Source organism: Schistocerca piceifrons, chromosome 1 (assembly GCF_021461385.2).
Source record: "Schistocerca piceifrons isolate TAMUIC-IGC-003096 chromosome 1, iqSchPice1.1, whole genome shotgun sequence".
In the NCBI taxonomy this organism is placed as follows: Eukaryota; Metazoa; Arthropoda; class Insecta; order Orthoptera; family Acrididae; genus Schistocerca; species Schistocerca piceifrons.
This window is the reverse complement of record NC_060138.1, coordinates 723235809-723258150: the sequence shown is the minus strand read 5'-3', so window position 1 is coordinate 723258150 and position 22342 is coordinate 723235809. Positions and strand designations below refer to the sequence as shown.

General features: G+C 44.6%; 1 protein-coding gene across 1 annotated transcript in view; it reads left to right on the top strand.

Moving 5' to 3' along the window:
* Window positions 1-22342, top strand: part of LOC124772482 (follistatin-related protein 5-like) — a 503208-nt gene that overhangs the window by 444213 nt on the left and 36653 nt on the right. The window contains exons 8-10 of the mRNA XM_047249332.1: window positions 819-1103; window positions 10163-10260; window positions 18996-19200. Of these exons, the coding sequence (XP_047105288.1) occupies window positions 819-1103; window positions 10163-10260; window positions 18996-19200 (588 nt within the window). The remainder of the gene's footprint in view (window positions 1-818; window positions 1104-10162; window positions 10261-18995; window positions 19201-22342) is intronic.

The window sequence follows — 22342 nt, the reverse complement described above, 5'->3', positions numbered from 1 at the left end:
CTGAGCAGCAAGGTCACCTGATCTCTCACGAATTGAACACGTATGTGACTTAGTGAAGCGCGAACTGACTCGTTCCCACTGCCGAATTGCAACAAAACGTGCAAAGTGCTTGGCAGAATTTGTCGCAGGTTGCCAATCGGTACCTTTAGGATCGTCTGAATGTAAGAATGGATGTTATTATGGGCTCTTACGACGATGAAGTACCTGTCACCTCGCTTGTCAGTCAAATGGCTTTGTCCTGGAGGGTGTTACACGTTTTTCCGCAAGTGTAACAAGAATGCTCATTGTCCTACATCCGCGGCGAGGTATAATAAGGAATAGTGATAAAATGAAGAGTTATTTACCGATACATTCGTGTGCGTGTTGCAGACACATTATTTGAAACATGTTTAACCGGATGTTGCTTCACTGTGATACGCACGTGAGTGCATCTGTAGAAAATTAACATTTTATCTTGATTCTACATAGCTGCGAATGAATTCACGAAGATTATTATTGTTGTTATTATTACTATTATTATTCCTTTCCAGATATATATGATTGCCTTTGACGAAAGATTAAACACGGTATGTGCAGACTTCTAGTCCTATTGTACAAACTGCGCAGATCGACGCGGGGACTGTTGTCAGGGTTGTAAAACGTTGAAGCACAATTTCTTGAAAACGCTTGAGAAGCGCACCCTACTGGAGCAGCATTTGTTACAGCGACGTACCAGAGCAAAATCGCCGACTCGCTGTGTGTACGCTTCCCTCGTTCCTCGAGACGACTGCCGCGTACTGGGATGCGCGTTGTTGAAGAGCGCCTGGGTGTGTCGGCAGGTGTGTCGGTGGTGTCGCTGGACACGGCGCTGCAGGTGAACCACCTGTCGGCGCGCGTGGGCGACAACGTGGACATCAAGTGCGACGTGACGGGCACGCCGCCGCCGCCCATCGTGTGGCGGCGCTACGGCGCCGACCTGTCCGAGCTGGGCGAGCCCGACGTGCGCGTCTTCAGCGACGGCTCGCTCTACCTGACGCGCATACAGCTGGTGCACGCCGGAAACTACACCTGCCACGCGCAGCGCAACAAGGACGTCGTGCAGACCCACGTCCTCACCGTGCACAGTGAGTCTGACGCGCTGCGGTTTTGCGCGTTGCTTCGTGTCTAACGCAAAGTTCATGTCTTTACAGTCATTTTCCATATGTTACTAATAACTCCACACCATCCCACATCTCATACCGAGTGCCAGGAAAACACTATACACGAGGTCACACAAGTCCATGGGATACCTCCAAATATGATGTCGCGGCTCCTTTTGCCCGGTTTAGTGCAGCAAATCAAAGTGGCGTGGACTCAACAAGTCGTTGGAAGCCCTTGCAAAAATATTGAACCATGCTGCCTCTATAGCCGCCCATAATTATATATGACGGTAGTATCTGTTCCCGAAAGAACAGTTACCGTAAATGATCATGCAGCTTTGCTAGAATGAAATGATAATTAAATGGACACCCTAGCTGCAACCAGGCGTTGATATACTTCATTGGGGACATGTCGAAAATGTGTGCCCCGACCGGGACTCGAACACAGGATCTCCTGCTTACATGGCAGACGCTCTATCCATGTGAGCCACCGAGGGCACAGAGAATAGTGCGCTTGCAGGGACTTATCCCTTGCACATTCGCAACATGTCCACACCATTACATTCGTAGTGCCCTCGGTGTCTCAGATGGATAGAGCGTCTGCCATGTAAGCAGGAGATCCCGACTTCGAGTCCCGGTCGGGGCACACATTTTCAACATGTCCCCAATGAAGTATATCAACGCCTGGTTGCAGCTAGGGTGTCCAGTTAATCATCATTTCATTCTAGCAAAGCTGCATGGTCATCTACGGTAACTGTTCTTTCGGGAACAGATACTACCGTCATATATACTTAAAATATGGCTTCCCGGCCATTGACCTCCTTGTGCGAACCCACACACTATGCCCAAACTCGTACGGGACTTGGTAGATTAATCTGCCACGAGTAATGAATATGATGCGTAAACATCTGTTAGGCGCACTACGAATGTAGTGATGTGGACATGTTGGGAATGTGGGTGTCACGGGGAGTGTGCAAGGGATAAGTCCCTGCAGGCGCACTATTCTCTGTGCCTTCGGCAACTCAGATGGATAGAGCGTCTGCCATGTAAGAAGGAGATCCCGAGTTCGAGTCCCGGTCGGGGCACACATTTTCAACATGTCCCCAACGAAGTATATCAACGCCTGGTTGCAGCTAGGGTGTCCATTTAATTATCATTCCGCCCATAATTTCGAATGTGTTGCCGGTGCAAGAACTGATCTCTCTATTAAATCTCAGAAATGTTCGATGGGTTACAGATCGGGCCAACTGGGTGGCCAGATCATTCGCTCGAATTGTCCAGAATGTTCTTCATCAATCGTGAACAACTGTGGCCCGGTAACATGGCACATTGTTATCCACAAAAATTGCATCGCTTTTTGGAAACCTGAAGTCCATAAATGGCTGAAAATGGTCTCCAAGTAGCGTAACGTAACCATTTCCGGTCAATGATCGGTTCAGTTGTACCAGAGGATCCAGTCCAACCCATGTAAACCATCAACTTGCACGATGTCTTGCATCCGTGGCTTCGTGGGGTCTGCGCCACACACGAACCCTACCACCAGCTCTTACCAACTGAAATCGGGATTCACCTGACCAGGCCAGTCATCTGCGGTCCAACCGATGTGGCCACAAGCCCAGGAGAGGCGCTGCAGGCGATGTCGTGCTTTTACCAAAGGAACTCGCGTCGGTTGTCTTCTGCCACAGCCCATTTATGCCAAATTTCGCCGCACATTCGTAACCGATACGTTCGTTGTACGTCTCACATTGATTTCTGCATTATTTCAGGCAGTATCTCTTGTCTGTTAGGAGTGGCAACTTTACGCAAGCTACGCTGCTCTCGGTCGTTAAGGGAAGACCACCGGCCACCTCGTTGCCCGTAGTGAGAGATAATACACGAAATTTGGTATTATCGGCATACTGTTGTCACTGTGGATCTCAGAACATAGAATTCTCTAACGATTTCCGAAACTGAATGTCCCATGCGTTTACCTCCAACTACCATTCCCGACGTGCGATCATAATCGAGTCGGAAACTTTTCCACATAAATCACATAAGTACAAATGACAGCTGCACCAGTGCACTGCACTTTTGCACCCTGTGTACGCAGTACTACCGCCATCTCTATATGTGCGTATCGCTATCCCATGCCTTTTGTCAATTCAGTGTACTTCTATTCTCATTTTCGCTTTACACATTGACATACGCAAATGCTGTGTCGAAGCCAAAGTACGTCGACATTAGCACCATTCCGTTATCGTAAAGGTCAATTCTCTCATTCCATTGTTGTCTTTGGTACCTGACAATCCGCCAAAATTCAGGTAATAATCATGGGACGAACAACTCGCCATTTGATCCTCCTCGACTTCCACCTTACCTTCCTCATCCATCTCAACTAACCAACAGGCTGAAATACACACTTTTGAACAACCAGATTAAAGAATCCCTAGTAGCGTCACATTTCGTACTGATGTAGGCAGCGACATGTCGTAGCCACGAGGCGTAGAAAGCGTTGGAGAGCGGTCTTGATCTTGACGGCTCAATCGTCATCATAATATTAGTAAACTGAAAGGAGAGATTTTTTCTAGGCGAGCACGTCTAGCTCTGTGGCAGTCTCAATACAGGTTCTGACTCCTTGGGAGCACACAACTACCCTCACATCTACAGTGACTCTCAAGTTATTCTCGTTTCCACTTGGATGCTAACTGGGGACACTAAGAGCGAGTGAGGTTATGAAGGCGAACAGTCTGATGCATGCGATCGGACACTTTGTCATTGAATCAAGTAAATGGCATACGGTTTCAGACTAGACAGGAATTGCTCCTGTCAGTGAGCACATGTCCATCTCAACCACTTTCCAAGCGAACGTTCCGAGGGGTACTGCATGCAACCGACAATCGGTTGCTAATGCCTCACAAAAGTGAGTTTCTGACAGCGGCAAATAGAGTAGCTCGCCTTCCGTGGGCAAAAAAAAAAACATAGAAAATTGACATGTGATTTTGCATCTTTTTAAGTGATGGAAGACAGTATGAGACTTTTAACCGGCAGAGTGTGGAAGATGTAGTTCAGGACGTAGGTATTCTATGACGTATTTGGGGTGCTTTCTTACCATGACTTGCACTTAATAATTCAGGTTACTGTGATCACCTACCAGGTTGCTTATTTAAGCATTACCGGTGACCAAGTGTTCTTTTCTACATCTTCATGATGAGTATGCTTCATGCACCTTGGATGGCAGCAGACGTGCTCGCAAGGCTGCGGGTCTATCATCTTGGGTTGATGAATCCTGAGGCATCCTATAGTACCTCGACCGGCCCACTATATGGCCCGATCTCACTCCCATAGAAAATACATGAGACTTTTTGAAACAGAGGGTGATACGTAGCAATCAACATGGATGCAGTTTGGTAGGTCCACGGAATCTAATGATTAATGAAAGCTTTCTGTGTGATATGTAATACCTAATAAACTCGTACTCTCCCTTCGTCACCGAATTGAGGCCATTACCTAGGATGGAGGTGGTGTTACACGGTATCAGAGCGGCATCTCTTGGGAGAGACTAGTATTTTGTCTGACGTGCTTATACGAGTATTAGCATGTTTCATAACTGAAGAAATGACGTCTTTGGAGAACAGTAAGCGCTGTTAATACAGAGAAAAAAACATTGCCTAGATCAACCGATACTTTTTTTATTCAAATAACCAGTATCGACCCGCTACACACATCATTTTCTGATTAAAAACATGAATAAAAAATTAAAAAATAAGGTGTTGGTACAAAGGTGATAGTAATGTAACATTAAAACAGACAAAGACAATGGCACCAACGACACAAAATATCATTAAGTAATTTATTCCTAGTACTGTGAAGTACAGTTTCTCAACAAGGCGAGAAACCTATAGCAAACTACGGAAATTGTACAGCTGAAACAATGAGGAATGTTATCGTGTCAGCCATGTCACAATATACCAGCTCCCTCACATAAGTGCACACTGCCTTCTTCACCTGTCATAATTTTCAAAGTAATATCACAGATCAAATAATGAAGAATATTACAAATACATAAAATATTCAATTAACACATATGAATGTTTACGTAATAAATGTAAAGATATGCAAGTGTACAGGAAGACAAAAGCAAGTGTACACACAGGCAGTATGTTGAACATCGAGCATAGACTTGTGGTGTCCACTGAATGTATGCTACAGATAGCTGGTCTTGCTGGCATCCACTCACCTATTGTCAGTTTACATGACAGCATTTTGCTTTCATGGCTACGGCATGAGGGAGACATCGAGCATGCCAGATTTACCACAGAACTTCATCCATGGTGTTCGAGTAAGCGATGCAGCGAAAACCTATTTCATTCATTCAGAATCATTCAGAATCTTGTGTGGTTCCTTTCTTTTATCGATATATATTTCTAGTTCCTCCACCACATCTAGATATCACACCTTGTGGGCTCTTTGAAAAGTTATTATAGTAGACCCGTGACTCTATGGTTGTGGATTCACAGAGCCGTTTTCTTTTGCGTGAAAAAGTGCTCATCAAAGCCTTTCATAGTAAACACAGCTAAGAATGGTACGCCGATACCGGCACCTTTCAGCCCTTCCGTTTTCCTAAATATCCCTTCATTTCTCCTTCTGCAATGTCTGGTACATGACAGAAACTCGCAGCACGATTCGGGTAGTGATCATAGCACAAACCACCTGACTACTGCGCCTTCGCGACTCTCTCCTTACCACTTTCAACCACACTATCCAAGCCATGCAATCTGTTTCTGTCTTCTTCCGTCCATCTCACCTGTTAACATTATTATTTCTCGCTTTTCTGATGATTAGACAACTTCTGAACCATTCTGCAATGCTGCAACCTTTTCAGTTAAACGTGCTACATACTCCAGCGATACGAAAAGTTACGAGACTGATTTTATTCCTGGCGTACAAGCGAGATCGCCAACGGCTTGCCGCAATGGTAACACCGCTCCGCCTCAGATCACCGAGGCGATGTGGGACGGGTGGCACTTGGATGGGTGACCATCCGGGTCTGCCGAGCGCTAATAGCACTCAGCACTCAGCACTCAGCACTCAGCACTTGTGAGGACAATTGGGAAGCTACTTGACTGAGAAGTAGCGGCTCCGGTCACGAAAACTGACAACGGCCGGGAGATCTGTCTGTTAACCACACCTCGCCCCTTTATATCCGCTTCGAGTGACGCCTGTGTGTTGAGGATGTCACAGCAGTCGGTCGGTACCGTTGGGCCTTCAAGGCCGATTGGGACGGGGTACAAGTGACGTCACCGCAGTAACTACGATGGCAGCTTTAAATAAAAATTGTAAACAACAGGTGTGCATTCGGCTAGTCAGTTGTGAGCGGGTAGGTTTAAGTGGAGATATTCTCCAGAACGTTGTGAAGGAGAGGGAAGTGTGTCACCCACACCTTGAGTTCCTAACAAAAATAACGACAGGTGGACAAATGCCGCGACTTGAAATGCAAAACGCGGACAGTTATCTTCTGGAAACAATAATCACAAGTGGCGAGACTTGGTGCTATCGGTACGAACATACCACAAAACGGCAAAGTACAGAAATTCTCATGAAGGTAGGTTCAACATTTGATGACATAACCGACATTGAAGCCAATGTGAAGCGCGCTGTGAACAACAATCCAAAGAAGGTCTTTTCTGATAGTTTCAAATCATAGTATGAATATTTTCTGCATTGTATTGAAGTGGTGGAAGCTATGTAGAGCGCTTGAAGTATTGAAGGTACCATGTTAACTTCTCTCTACTTTTTGTTAATCCAGTCTCGAAACTTTTTCGGCTTACAGAATATGCTTGTGTACTGACAGACCTGTGTCTAGTGCAGTTATAGTTTGCGTGCGTGTCTGTTAAAGCCTTAGACACCGGACACTAATAAGGGCACCACGCTGGGATCGCCGCCTTCCAACTTTTCCGTTTTCCTAAATACTTCTTCATCTGTCCTGGAGCAATCTGTGGCACATGACAATCACTCCCACTAACCTTCTAACACTGATCATAGCACAAGCAATCTCTCTATTGTACCTCCCTCACTTTCACCTAACCATCTACAGCGATACCGTCGAAGCCATCCTATCTATTTCTGTCTTATGGCCTCCATCTGACGTGCTAACCTTAATCCACAGTTCTTCTACGGATCAGTCAACTTATGGATGCCTTCTACACTGCTGCCAAACATTTTGGCTCACATTTGACAAAAATTAACACACTGATAATTAGAACTAAGTTTCTGAAATTAGCGTATAGTCATTATTATGTCTATCTGTGTATCTATCTATTATCATCATTATCATTATTATTTTTATTATCATTATTGGTAATATTATTATTACTATTATACTATTATTTACTGATCATGTGTTGCATTTCTTGTAATGTCAACCTACTAAAGAAGTCTGGTTAGACATAAGAGAGAGGTAGAAGGCAGTAACCTCGACAAGTGAGATAAATGTATAAATGAGTAAATAACCGAGTCCACTTTCTTCAACTTCTGTAAATTAGTCATTTTCCCATACGACGGCGTTAATTCTTGAACAGAGGCAACTGTGGTCTAGATAGTGTCAGCTGTATTGTAATCACTGTCCGATATACTTGGGGGAGTGTACTTCCACTCGAGAATGTCCCAGTTCGTCCTGCTGAGGGTACTCTGGTTCTCTCACTCGTGCGATAAACTGAGCACTCAGCACTACACATCGTCAGCGTAAACCCATCTTCATGAGGTAGAAAAAAAGAGGCAGGTGCTAAATGGGCGACGTTTTAATGGTGGTCACGACCGTAATGCCTCATGGTGGAGATGAGCAGTTCATTCCAGCGGCTGCCGTTTTCCGAGTGTCTCAAAAAAGAAAAGACGGCTCTTCCAGAGCTGTCACGTATAGGCTCGGGGCCTAAGAGGTGGGCACGGTGCGTTCAGTGCCATCCCGTGTATTTCCTACACGATGGAGAACGGGCCATTCAAAGCAAGTATACTTACTGTTCTCTTATGGACGCACATGCACGAGGCCGCTTGTTGTACATCGTAAACTCCTGCCACGGATAATGCATGAGCGACGCTGAGAGATTCTCGCGACCTGATGCCCTTTTGTGACCTTTTGAACAGCATGTGTCCTGTTGTTGTAGGTGAAACAGTCGTCAAACTGCTTACTTATGTCGAAAGCGATATCAGAAAGACTGTATAGAATCGTCGACTACTAACCGAGGTACCATCATACGGCGTGTCTTATTAAATATGTAAGTGGTTTGTTGAACATTTAACTAACAGAATCAAGTACGTAATAAGAACTAATATCGTCAAGTGTGCTGAGCGCGCCATCTTAATTTTCAATATAAAATTTGTCTCGAATTGGTGATCAATACAGATAAATTTTATATCCATCATTTTATACTGGACGGCGACTGTTCCACAAAAACGAGAGTAAGATCGAATGCACCCCAAGGAGGTTTTTCGATATACTTAAACTACCTATCAGATAGGATCAGCAGTACTATAAGGTTGTTTTCTGACGATGACGGTGTGTACAGAGAAGTGCTGGCGTTAGAAGTTCGTAAGAAATTGCTGAAAGACTTGAACAAAATTTACACGTAGTGTAATAAATGGCAACTTCCTTTAAATGTGGATAAATATACGATAATCACTACAACATATAGACAGAACCTAGCGGTATCAGATTACAAAATTTGTGAGGAAGATTTTGAGCCTGTCACATTGTGTACGCACGAAATTGGTACTAAGAACAGATGTGAAGTGGTCGGTTACGTAAAATCAGTATTAGGAAGGAGAATGGAAGACTTAGATGTGTTTCAGAGTTCACGGGAAAGTGCGTTACATCTGTAGAGTAAACCGCATATCAGACGGTAATAGATCGACTCGTTGTTCTAGAGTTTAGAGTCTGTATGAAGAAATCATGACAATGGGAATCGAACGAGTTCAGAAAAACGCTGTTAAGGACATAACAGGTCGGCATAGCCCGTACAAAAGAGTAACGGTAGTGCTCAGGAGTTGCAGTGGCAAACCTTGGAAGAAAGGCGATGTAGTTCCCACGAAACCCTACTAAGTACATTTAGAGAACTTGTATTCCAAAAACACTGTCTGACTATTATGCTGTCACCAGCGTATATCTCGTGTACAGATTTTGAAAGTAAGAGAGATTTTTGCTCATACAGAGGCATGCAGGCAGTCAGTTCTGCCTCGCTCAGTTTGCGAATAGAAATTAAACAAAATAGATACGATCGATATCATGTGGCGTCTGTCAGGCACTGCAAACTGCCTTGAGGATTATGTTTGTAGATGTAGATTCGTTGGAGACTCTAAGAATGTAGGTAATGGATTTCATTTTTTATTCTCAAGAACGAAGTGGGCTGTTTGAGACCCAGCCCATTAATAAGTCGCAGTTCTGTTCAGCCAGATATCAGTCAGGCTGATGGTGGAGCAAATGGAGGATCAAAATTGGGAATAAATGGGTGGGGCTTACCAGTCCCGGAATACGCCTTACAACCAAGGGAAACCAGCCGAAAACCTTGATCGGAGCCGGGGGAATGGAACCGTATAAATTTGTTTCTGGGACAGCGTCCCTCGTTGAGAAAGTGACAAAGTTGTCCCAGCAAAAAATAAAAAAAGAAGCGTATGTTTAGTTCCACTTTTACATTTGATAAACAAGAGCGAGTTTAACAGTACATGAACTTCTGTGTACAAAACATGGTGATGTTTGCAGCGACTTAAGCCAAACTTTGTGTTTCTTGATATAAAATTCCTTACCCTTCTATTTGGAAAAGGTAGGTCTGTGAACACATTGAATATTCATCTGTCCCCGGGGTATTGACTTCCAAATCTTGACCACTACGTCGTAATGTAATTTTGCTACTACACTATCACTCTAGATACCACAGTAATTGATTTCTGGTAGCATGGTAGTTCTTAAGATTGTACATGGAAAACACATGTAAGCAATAGACCCTGCAGCTCCTGATTGATTGTGAAAACACTATAAACACATAAATTACACCGACTATTGTTTGCATTTGTTTCAGCTATACCTGAAGTAAAGGTCACACCACGAATACAATCCAGAAGGCCGGGCGAAGACGCTTCAATGTTCTGCCACGTCGTGGGTGAACCGTTTCCGAAGGTACGCCAAAGAGACATGTTTTCTTCTTGCTATTCTCTTTGTGTTATTTTGATGTTAATTTATTGTCCCCTAACGTTGCACAGTCTAACTTAGGATTCCTGTGTAAATATCGGACCGATTACTACAGCAACTATTTAATCCTCGGTACTTCGACGTTTTGTCAAAAAACGATCATTTTTACACAAGTTATTTTAAGAACTTTTACGATTTTTACGATTACATTCACATTTACTTTTTTAAAGGAAGGGGAAAACAACGTAAGTTATTAATTTAGTTTACGCAGTAACGCAGTGAAATGGGATGTGAAACGTCTCATCAAAGATCTACAAAATTTTTTTTGCGACTAAAATGGTGACATCCTCTCTGAGATGTAGCGATCGCAATACTGTTAGTAATATAAAAGTATTCCATCTTTATCACAAACATAAGACCAGTTTCAATGCTTTATGCATCATTATCATATCAAAATAGTAGAGAACAAACAAGAAACAGTGAAAGCCCAGTGAGAAAACGAGTAATATTTATCAAAGTATGAAACAAATATTCTCATCGGGCTTCTCCTGTTTCCTGTTGGTTCTCTCTTTTTTGGTCTTAGGTTGATGCACAATGAATTGAATCGGACACAAGTGAGGCGCTTTTAGAATTTGTTAAAACTTATGTCTACGTGGAGCGTTCATACTGACAAAAAAACGTAAACCTAATCTCAGGGATTGTGTTTCATGTTATCACATTAAAATATTGCCGCAGGATATCTTTACTGTAATGAAATTTAATTAAAATAAAAGAAAGTATTTCCCTTTTTTAAACGTAATAATCTTCATCTTGCCGAGAAGCGGCCAATGTCTGAACTTAACTGAATGTTCTTAGTTTTTACCTTCATGCGACATAAATTAATATATTCACTTTCTTTTTCTTAATAATTATGATGCGAGTCCTTTAAAGAGTCCGTTGATGACAGAACGCAATGAAATTATTCCTACGCAGGATGTCTGCTAAGAATGGTCGATTGTTCGGCCATTCTTGTTAATTATCCAGGGTACTGAAAACCTCACAAATTTACTGCTGCATGAAGGTCACTTGGCATATGAAAGAAAAATGCACGATCATCATAAATTACCATATATTACTTAAAATTTACAACTTACAATGCAAAATGGCCGACGTAGCGTGCTTTAGCTTCGAGACTAGAACAGACAGTCAGTAATAACGCTGGTCTTCTCTAGTTCCTGATAGTTATCTTATAGAGCCTGTTTGTACCATTATTATTTCATTTCATAACAAATTACCGTTATGCCAGCTAATTGCACGCGCATTTTCAGGGATTCTTACAATTTTCGTTTTACTTATTTTGTGTCTCACTTGTCGTCGCACGATTAAATATATTTAATATTTTGTGCAGTGTATTGGTACAATGGGTTCGTGGTAGGCAACTTCCTTTGTAGATTGACTGAGTTTTCGCCGTACCCTACGAATGGACCAAACTCTACCAACTTCTTTACCTACAAATGAGCTTATGTGATGGTTCCATATCACCTTCTCGTAAAATATGATACCCAGGCGTTTTGTATGAGTTGACTAACTACGGTTATGACTCATTATTCACATTGTAGTCATGGGCTACTCATGAAATGGGACCTTTCAGAGTGCGACTTAACCAAAACCAAACATGTGAAAGAACTGGGACAATGTTTTAAGAACACATCATTCACCATTTGTCAAATTTTATTACCATTTAAAAAACACTATATATACTAAGAGAAACAATTTCTGAGGTCAGCAACAAATACATTAAACAAAGGGTACAACATTTTGGATACTAACAACAGTTATAAAACGAAGCAGGGTCTTTTATCAAATTATAACTGTTTATAGAGAAGTTCATAAAACTGGAAACCTCTAATGTCAAATTATGAGTGAACTTTATAATCATTTAAACCACAGACTATACATTCTAACAAAGCGGACAGCTTGGGAGAAGAGTAAAAGGCGCAAATAAGTCAAATACAATTTTCCGTAACCTTTCATAAGAACATTACAAACATGCCCCAGTAGGCTGACTCAACATTTAAACTACCATGAAACTAAGGCGCAACGGCCTGAATTTTAGAACTAAAGAAAGTAATAAATATGAAATGTCAGAACCAGGCGCTGCCTCTGTACCGCGCCGAAGCTAACCTTAGAATTCAATGAGTGAAGAAACAAGTTTAATATTTGGTGCTGCAGCCTTTTCTTTCTCCTTAAAAAAAATGTCAGTATCAAGGAACTTTACCCCGCTGCGTAACAACGCAAGACCAGAATGTGTGGCAGAGATAAATCCCTTAAGCACACGGTTTAAGCCGTGCAATGCAGATTATATGCTTTCCTCTTACAATATTTGACTTGTAACACCAAGCACAATAGACACACTCATGTTCAGAAAGAACACAACACTTTGAACGACTAGAGATCGGACGTTCTTATTCACAGGACATGTACGTTATTATGTTCTGCGGAAATGATTACTATTTCAGTCACCTCGGTTCAGCATGTGACTTGTTGCCTAGTAGACACAGGGTCCGTCATGGATTCTGATAATTTGTTCCATGAGTGATGATATCGTTGCGTATAAGGCACGAATGGCCATCCGTGCTGCATTCACGTGGGTCGAAAACTCATCTGTGGTGGTTGTCATGGATCACAGCGCTGCACCATATCCCACACAGTTTGGAGTGGCGTCAGATCTGGTGATCTGTCGGGCCAGGGAAAAAGACTGATATCCCGTGACGTAACGAAGACAGGTGTTTGAGCAGCAGTATGTGTTCGTACATTGTCTTGCTGCAAAATGTCATCTGGGGCGATGTGCAGAAAGGGTATGGCTACAGGTCGCAGGATGTCTTCACGCAGGTCACACTGGTCACAGTGCCATGGACGTGCACCACCTGTGATTCGTGATTGTACCTAAGACACCATAACGAACGCCTTGATTGGCGCTGTAAGTCTTGCGTGAATGCACTCACCGTGATGCCGCTATCCCTGCCTGCAGCGAACCAAAATGCGGCCATCATTTTCAGACAAATAGAACCTGGAACCTGGGTTCGTCCAAAAACACCGTATGACGCCAGTCCTGTCCCCAGTGACGTCATTCCATACACCATTGCCGTTTAGCGTGTTTCTGCACATTCCTCGAAGGTAGGTGGAGAAGTGGACGACGTGCACGTAACCCATGCCATAAGAAACGGCGACGGTCTGCCCTCCATGATAGTGAACGATATGTTCCACTGTTCCACTATTCCACCAGAGCCGAGGAGGATAATGATCTGTCCTGCAATGTCATTCGGATGAGGTATCGATCTTCTCGAGGGGGGGAGGGAGGGGGGCTATATGGTGCGACCTGCGACCTGACCCACCTCGTCGTGTTGTACGTCCTTCTGTGAACCATTCTGCACACACTCGTTGCACTGCCGAAACACTTCATCCGGCAGGAGCAGCAATTTCCCGGATGGACGCATCACATTCTTTCATGCTAATAATGCGCCCTCTTTCAAACTCACTGATTTGATGGTACGGTAAGCACTTACGTCTGCGATGCATCCTGCGTGTCTGTTCAACTCACACTGATTCATTACCTTCGGTTCATAGCGACAAAGAGAGCCGCAGGCACATTTTACCGGTAGGTAAAGTGCTGCCAAAGCAGATTTATTAGACATAACCTTCCTAAATGCCTTCACAAGAGAAGACGAAGTAAATATTCCAGAATTCGAATCGAGAACAGCTGCCAACATGAGTAACGTAGAAGTAAATATCCACGGAGTAGTGAAGCAACTCAAATCCCTTAATAAAAGCAAGTCTTCTGGTCCAGGCTGTATACCAATTAGGTTCCTTTCGGAGCATGCTGATGCATTAGCTCCATACTTAACAATCATTTACAACCGTTCGCTCGATGAAAGATCCTTACCCAAAGACTGGAAAGTTGCACAGGGCACACCAATATTCAAGAAAGGTAGTAGGAGTAATCCACTAAATTACAGACCCATATCGTTAACGTCGATATGCAGCAGGATTTTAGAACATATATTGTGTTCAAACATTATGAATCACCTCGAAGGAAACGGTCTATTGACACACAGTCAACATGGGTTTAGAAAGCATCGTTCCTGTGAAACAGACAGGCATTTAGCACATCAATTCTTTCAAGTAATAAATATAAACGGAATCGAACCTGCAACATATCAAAGATATAGCCAGTAATCAATGTTCTCAATATCAAGGCAGTTCAAGACTTTTTCCACTCACAGAAACTGCAAGCCAGCGTAAATATCAGTATATACCACAGTAACTGATAGTTAATCAGGTGAATGCGACTCGGATTCAGAAAATAGCAAGCAGAAATGTCAGCGCTCAAAGAAACCCTCTGTATGCTTTAAAACAGGAACACAGTCTCTCGGTGGACTCAATACATCTCGCTGCCATCCAAGACGGAACTCAGCAAATAGGATAGTAGCTTTTGACACGAATAGCAAGAGCAACCCAGGCTCGCTACACTCACCACAAGAGCACACACTTCCATCGTACACGCCCAGTAGGATACCGACGTCCGATATAGTCTTTCAGAGCATAAACGTTAGGTCAGAAGCCACATCAGTAGCTGGCCCAGAGATCAACCACTCTTTCCGGCAGCGATCTCATAAATCGCGGACGTGTAAGTACTCCCAACTTAGGTCATATGTTGGAACAGTGCCAGCCATGGACAACACCTAATAATTTAGAATATTCTGTTTCTTTTATTGGTTTGCGCTCTTGTATTATGCTTAGTGATGTGGTCAGGTCCAGTACAAAGATGCATATATTGTGTTTTATTTTAACTGCTTGACAATATATCTGCAGAGAACTACTTATTTCTAGAAATTTTTTTTTATATTTTCAAGCGTATATGTTTATTCGGTAGGCTTGTTTATAATACTTGCGTTGTCAGCACAGAGAACTGTTTCTGCTTCTTGGGTATATGATGGCAAACCATTTGAAGAGTAAAAATGAAAAACGTTGTAAGTGCCATTTTTACACCAAATGCATTCCAGTGCTGTTGTGTTGCTGGTACTCTGTCGCATGTCCCTAGACATGATCCAGGTCCCAAACCATGGAAACATGCGTTAGCTGGTGGCGCATGGTCATTGTGCCAATTTGTGTTTCACTCTGGAGTTCCAAAATGTAAAAGCTCTGAAAAGGTGTTTTCGTTGTCTGAATGTCTACTAGCTAAACACCTAATGTTGCATTTCTGTATTATCACGAAAAATACATAGAACATCATTACTAACGGCACTTGGGACAAAACCTGTCTTCCAGTAACTTTTCGGGAACTGACATTTTTGAGACCGTGAGTGTGTACAAAGTGCAAGCTGACCTTGCAAAGAAGAAAACAGCAACTAGCCACTGTTAATAAAGCTTCTCATTTGCACTAATAGCGGCGTTACCGATTTTGAACCGATGGGTTCACCTTCAGACGGCCGTTGATGTTAATATTACATTTCCTCTTAGCAATCCAGATGACAGGCATCTTATCCACATGGCTGTAACGGATCGTGCAGCCACGTCTCGATTTCTGAGCCAACAGATCGGGACGTTAGCGAGACAACAACCATCTGCACGAACAGTTCGACGACGTTTGCAGCAGCATGGACTATCAGCTCGGAGACCATGGCTGCGGTTACCCTTGACGCTGCATCACAGACAGGAGCGCCTGCGATGGTGTACTCAACGACAAGCCTGGATGCACGAATGTCAAAACGCCATCTTTTCGGATAAATTCAGGTTCTGTTTACAGCATCATGATGGTCGCATCCGTGTTTGGCGACAACGCGGTGAACGCACATTGGAAGCGTGTATTGTTCATCGCCATTCTGGCGTATCACCCGGCATGATGGTATTGGGTGCCATTGGTTACACGTCTCGGTCACCTCTTATTCGCATTGACGGCACTTTGAACAGTGGGCGTTACATTTCAGATGTGTTACGACCCGTGGCTCTACCCTTCATTCGATCCCTGCGAAACCCTACATTTCAGCAGGATAATGCACGACCGCATTATGCAGGTCCTGTACGGGTCTTTATGGATACAGAAAATGTTCGACTGCTGTCCTGGCCAGCACATTCTCCAGATCTCTCACCAATTGAAAACGTCTGTTCACCGGTGGCCTAGCAACTGGCTCGTCACAATACGCCAGTCACTACTCGTGATGAACTGTGGTATCGTGTTGAAGCTGCATGGGCAGCTGTACCTGTACACGCCATCCAAGCTCTGTTTGACTCAATGCCCAGGCGTATCAAGGCCGTTATTACGGCCAGAGGTGGTTGTTCAGGGTACTGATTTATCAGGATCTATGTACCCAAATTGCGTGAAAATGTAATCACATGTCAGTTCTAGTATAATATATTTCTCCAATGAATACCCGTTTATCGTCTGCATTTCTTCCTGTTGTAGCAATTTTAATGGCCAGTAGTGTAATTTTGACAGGTCACCTAAAATACGACGTGGCAATATTCCGTCATTTAAATTTTGTACAATCTGATATATGAATTCAAAGATAGCGTGTCCCGTGTAGAAATGCTTGCGAAATACAAACTGAGACTGAGTACGGATCTTATTGTGGCAGAAGTCTTTAATGGTTCCTGGGCACTAAACATTTTCCAGAACTTCGAGAAGGAGGTAAGAAGGAAGACTGCTTGGTGTGGATTGACGTCTTGATTGATGTCTTGCTGTCTTTCTTGTGAAGGCGTCTGACAACGGCATATTTCAGTCTCTCTTTAAAAATGTCCCCCTTGATATTGATATGCTGCGTATGTGACTGAGTACGTTGCAAGTATGTGAAAACATGATTTTAAAAAGTTACCTGTAAATTGTGAACTTCGTGAAAGTTTCACTTTGGAGACAGTTAATTTCGTTCCAGGTCTCATTGACAGACGACGAATTAACTGTGATTTGCCTACTTTTATGTGGCACTGCCTGTTGCATGTATTGCACCGCCTGATCCCTAGAACTGCAGTAGGCATTTCAGTCTCTCTTTAAAAATGTCCCCCTTGATACACTCCTGGAAATTGAAATAAGAACACCGTGAATTCATTGTCCCAGGAAGGGGAAACTTTATTGACACATTCCTGGGGTAAGATACATCACATGATCACACTGACAGAACCACAGGCACATAGACACAGGCAACAGAGCATGCACAATGTCGGCACTAGTACAGTGTATATCCACCTTTCGCAGCAATGCAGGCTGCTATTCTCCCATGGAGACGATCGTAGAGATGCTGGATGTAGTCCTGTGGAACGGCTTGCCATGCCATTTCCACCTGGAGCCTCAGTTGGACCAGCGTTCGTGCTGGACGTGCAGACCGCGTGAGACGACGCTTCATCCAGTCCCAAACGTGCTCAATGGGGGACAGATCCGGAGATCTTGCTGGCCAGGGTAGTTGACTTACACCTTCTAGAGCACGTTGGGTGGCACGGGATACATGCGGACGTGCATTGTCCTGTTGGAACAGCAAGTTCCCTTGCCGGTCTAGGAATTGTAGAACGATGGGTTCGATGACGGTTTGGATGTACCGTGCACTATTCAGTGTCCCCTCGACGATCACCAGTGGTGTACGGCCAGTGTAGGAGATCGCTCCCCACACCATGATGCCGGGTGTTGGCCCTGTGTGCCTCGGTCGTATGCAGTCCTGATTGTGGCGCTCACCTGCACGGCGCCAAACACGCATACGACCATAATTGGCACCAAGGCAGAAGCGACTCTCATCGCTGAAGACGACACGTCTCCATTCGTCCCTCCATTCACGCCTGTCGCGACACCACTGGAGGCGGGCTGCACGATGTTGGGGCGTGAGCGGAAGACGGCCTAACGGTGTGCGGGACCGTAGCCCAGCTTCATGGAGACGGTTGCGAATGGTCCTCGCCGATACCCCAGGAGCAACAGTGTCCCTAATTTGCTGGGAAGTGGCGGTGCGGTCCCCTACGGCACTGCGTAGGATCCTACGGTCTTGGCGTGCATCCGTGCGTCGCTGCGGTCCGGTCCCAGGTCGACGGGCACGTGCACCTTCCGCCGACCACTGGCGACAACATCGATGTACTGTGGAGACCTCACGCCCCACGTGTTGAGCAATTCGGCGGTTCGTCCACCCGGCATCCCGCATGCCCACTATACGCCCTCGCTCAAAGTCCGTCAACTGCACATACGGTTCACGTCCACGCTGTCGCGGCGTGCTACCAGTGTTAAAGACTGCGATGGAGCTCCGTATGCCACGGCAAACTGGCTGACACTAACGGCGGCGGTGCACAAATGCTGCGCAGCTAGCGCCATTCGACGGCCAACACCGCGGTTCCTGGTGCGTCCGCTGTGCCGTGCGTGTGATCATTGCTTGTAGAGCCCTCTCGCAGTGTCCGGAGCAAGTATGGTGGGTCTGACACACCGGTGTCAATGTGTTCTTTTTTCCATTTCCAGGAGTGTATTTATATGCTGCGTATGTGACTGAGTACGTTGCAAGTATGTGAAAACATGATTTTAAAAAGTTACCTGTAAATTGTGAACTTCGTGAAAGTTTCACTTTGGAGACAGTTAATTTCGTCCAAGGTTTCTTTGACAGACGACGAATAACTGTGATTTGCCTACTTTTATGTGGCACTGCCTGTTGCATGTATTGCACTGCCTGATCCCTTCAACTGTAGCAGGCGGTGTGTGTGAGTGTACTGTGCGGTGTCGGCAGGTGGAGTGGCTGAAGAACGACGAGCCGCTGCCTGGTGAGGGCGCGCCGGGCCGCGACCGCTACGAGGTGGTGGGCAACGGCACCGAGCTGACCCTCAAGCGGCTCGCCTACGCCGACACCGGCGCCTACATGTGCCAGGCCAGCAACGTGGGCGGCCTCACCAGGGACATCTCGTCGCTCGTCGTCCAGGACGAGCCCACGCCCAGTGAGTGGACCTCCCCGGCACCTTGATAATACACTCTGTCCCAAAAACATTCATCCACTTTTCGGGGACTGACTGGAGTTAGCAATTTTGGGTGAATTTTAATTCACTCACCGAAACTAAATGTTTTTACACCAGTCTCACGTTGCCGTTTCGTGTGGTTACCGGTAGGTGTCCCCCTGGTGCAGTTCACTTTCTCTCTCGTTCGTTACCCACTGTACGTAGATTCGACGCGGTGGTAAAACAGAAAAAAAAACGTGCTTTGTGGTCTCCGTTTCAACAGATAAAATTCAGTTACAACTGCTCGTGATTTTCGTCATGAGTACTGCATGGTGCCACTTGCAGCTCACTGCAGTCGTCAACGGCATGAGCAGTTTAAAGACATTTATGTACTTATTGCTTCCTCTAGACCCACTCTCTGTATTTATATAACGGATCATGTTTCTTTTGATTGATTGCAAAATCATATCTCAGCATAGTAATAGAAATAATTCACTGAAGAGCCAAAGAAACTGGTACACCTGCCTAATATCGCGCAGGGCCCTCTCGAGCACGAAGAATTGCAGCAACACGACATGGCATGGATTCGACTAATGTCTGAAGTAGTGCTGGAGGGAACAGATATCATGAACTGCAGGGCTGTCCATAAATCCGTAGGAGTACGAGGGTGTGAAGATTCCTTCTGAACAGCACGTTGCAAAATATCCCAGATATGCACAATAATGTTCTTGTCTTGGGAGTCTGGCGGCCAGCGGAAGTGTTTAAACTCATAAGAGTGTCTCTGGAGCCACTCCGTAGCAATTCTGGATGTGTGGGGTGTCGCATTGTTCTGCTGGAATTGCCCAAGTCCGTCGGAATGCACAATTCGCATGAATGGATGCAGGTAATCAGACAGGATGCTTATGTACCTGTCACCTATCAGAGACGTATATAAACGTATCGGGGGTCCCATGTCACTCCAACTGCACACTGCCCACACCACTAAAAGCCTCCACCAGCTTGAACAGTCCCTCCACCAGCTTGAAGAGTCCCCTGCTGACATTCGAGGTCCATGAATCCATGAGATTGTCTGCACACCCGTACACATCCATCCGCTCGCTACAATTTGAAATGAGACCCTTCCGACCAGGCAACATATTTCCAGTCACCAACAGTCCAATGTCGGTGTTGACGGGCCCAGGCGATGCGTAAGGCTTTGTGTCGTGCACTCATTAAGGATACATGAGTGGGCCTTCGTTTCCAAAAGCCCAAACCAATGATGTTTCGTTGAATGGTTTGCACGCTGACACTTGTTGATGCCCCAGCACTGAAACCTACACCAATTTGCGAAAGGGTTGCACCTCTGTGACGTTGAAATTTCTGGAAATTTGTGGTAAGGTCTTATGGCACCAAACTGCTGAGGTCATCGGCCCCTAAGCTTACGCACTACATAATCGAACTTAAACTAACTTACGCTAAGGACAACACACACACCCATGCCCAACGGAGGACTCGATCTTCCGACGGGGGGAGCCGCGCTGGCCGTGACGAGTCGCCCCAGACCGCGTGGCTACCCCGCGCGGCTATCACATTGAACGATCCTCTTCAATCGTCGTTGGTCCCGGTCTTTCATGATCTTTTTCCGGCCGCAGCGATATCGGAGACTTGATGTTTTACCGGATTTCTGATATTCGCAGTACACTCGTCAAATGGTCGTACGGGAAAATCCCCACTTCATCACTCCTCGGGGATGATGTGTCCCATCTCCCGTGCGCCGAATATAACACCACGTTCAAACTATAACCTGCCATTGTAGCAGCAGTAACCGATCTAACAACTGCCCCAGACACTTGTTGTCTTATATAGGCATTGCCGACCGCAGTGCCGTATTCTGCCTATTCACATATCTCCGCATTTGAGTACGCATGCCTATACCAGTTTCTTTGCCTCTTTAGTGTAATAACAATAATAACAATAAGTAATTGTAAAAAAAGGATATATACATATACGTGCTGCAGTGCTTGGTGTTACCTATGGTTAAACAATTACTTATAAAAAAATGTTCGCATATGTGTTTATTCCATCTCCTCCATCCCCCTCTCACTCTGTCCATATCCCCCTTCCCCCGAACCCTGTTCATCTATTCCTTCCATCTTTCACTGTTGATCTCTTCTACCCTCCTCTCTCTATCTCCCCCTCTTTCCTTTCTCTGTCCATCCCCTCCTCTCATATCTATCTGTCCATCGCCTAACCTTCCTTTGCTCATTTCTTCTTCTCCTCTCACTGTCTATCTCCCACTCCTCCTCCTCCCTCTCCTTACCTCATCCCCCCTACCTACATCCATCTTCTCCTTCCCCGTCTCTGTCCGATTCGACCTACCCTTTTCTCTCTCTACGTTATCACCCCAACCTGAATAGGTAACTGGTGGTTCTTACCAAATAAAGTTTTTCACATCGTAACTTATATGTGTACCAAATTTGACTGAAATAGTTCCAGCGGCTTATGATGAGCTTTCTAACCGCAGATTTCCGCGCGTACGGATATGTCAAATATATTTCAAATGATTTAACATATTTCACACGTACTTATACATACAATCCATCTGCATCTCCAGCGAATTTCGCCCTGCAGTTTCATTTTCATGTAGCTCTATGTATATCACGTCGTATCTTTCGAACTAAGTGTCATACCATAATATAATTTTGCAGATACATATAGTCGTATTGTGTGTTACTGTCTGTGAAATGTGTTGTGTACTGAGCTGGTAGCAAGGAAGAACTAAATTAAAACGTCGTGTATGATGCGGCAGTTTTTCACGCACTTCACTATTTGACATCATATTTCCTAAACTACGTGTCATACAATGATATAATATTGCTGATACATTTAGTAGTATATGTGAGTACTGTCTGTAAAATGAGTCGCGAATACAATTAGTAGTAAAGAAGGAATCAATTAAAACGCTATGCTTCATGCGGTAATTTTACTGCATGAACAGCGAAAATGTAGTGGACGATAAACTTCTTCTCTTTCATCATTTTGTGCGGGTTGTGAGCGCGAAAAAGTTTTTTAAAAGTTCCATACAAAATGTAAACTCTGTCGCAATTGAGTAAGTGACATCATCTTAAATACTGGATGAATAAAGTATGGGTATTCGGGCGGCGTG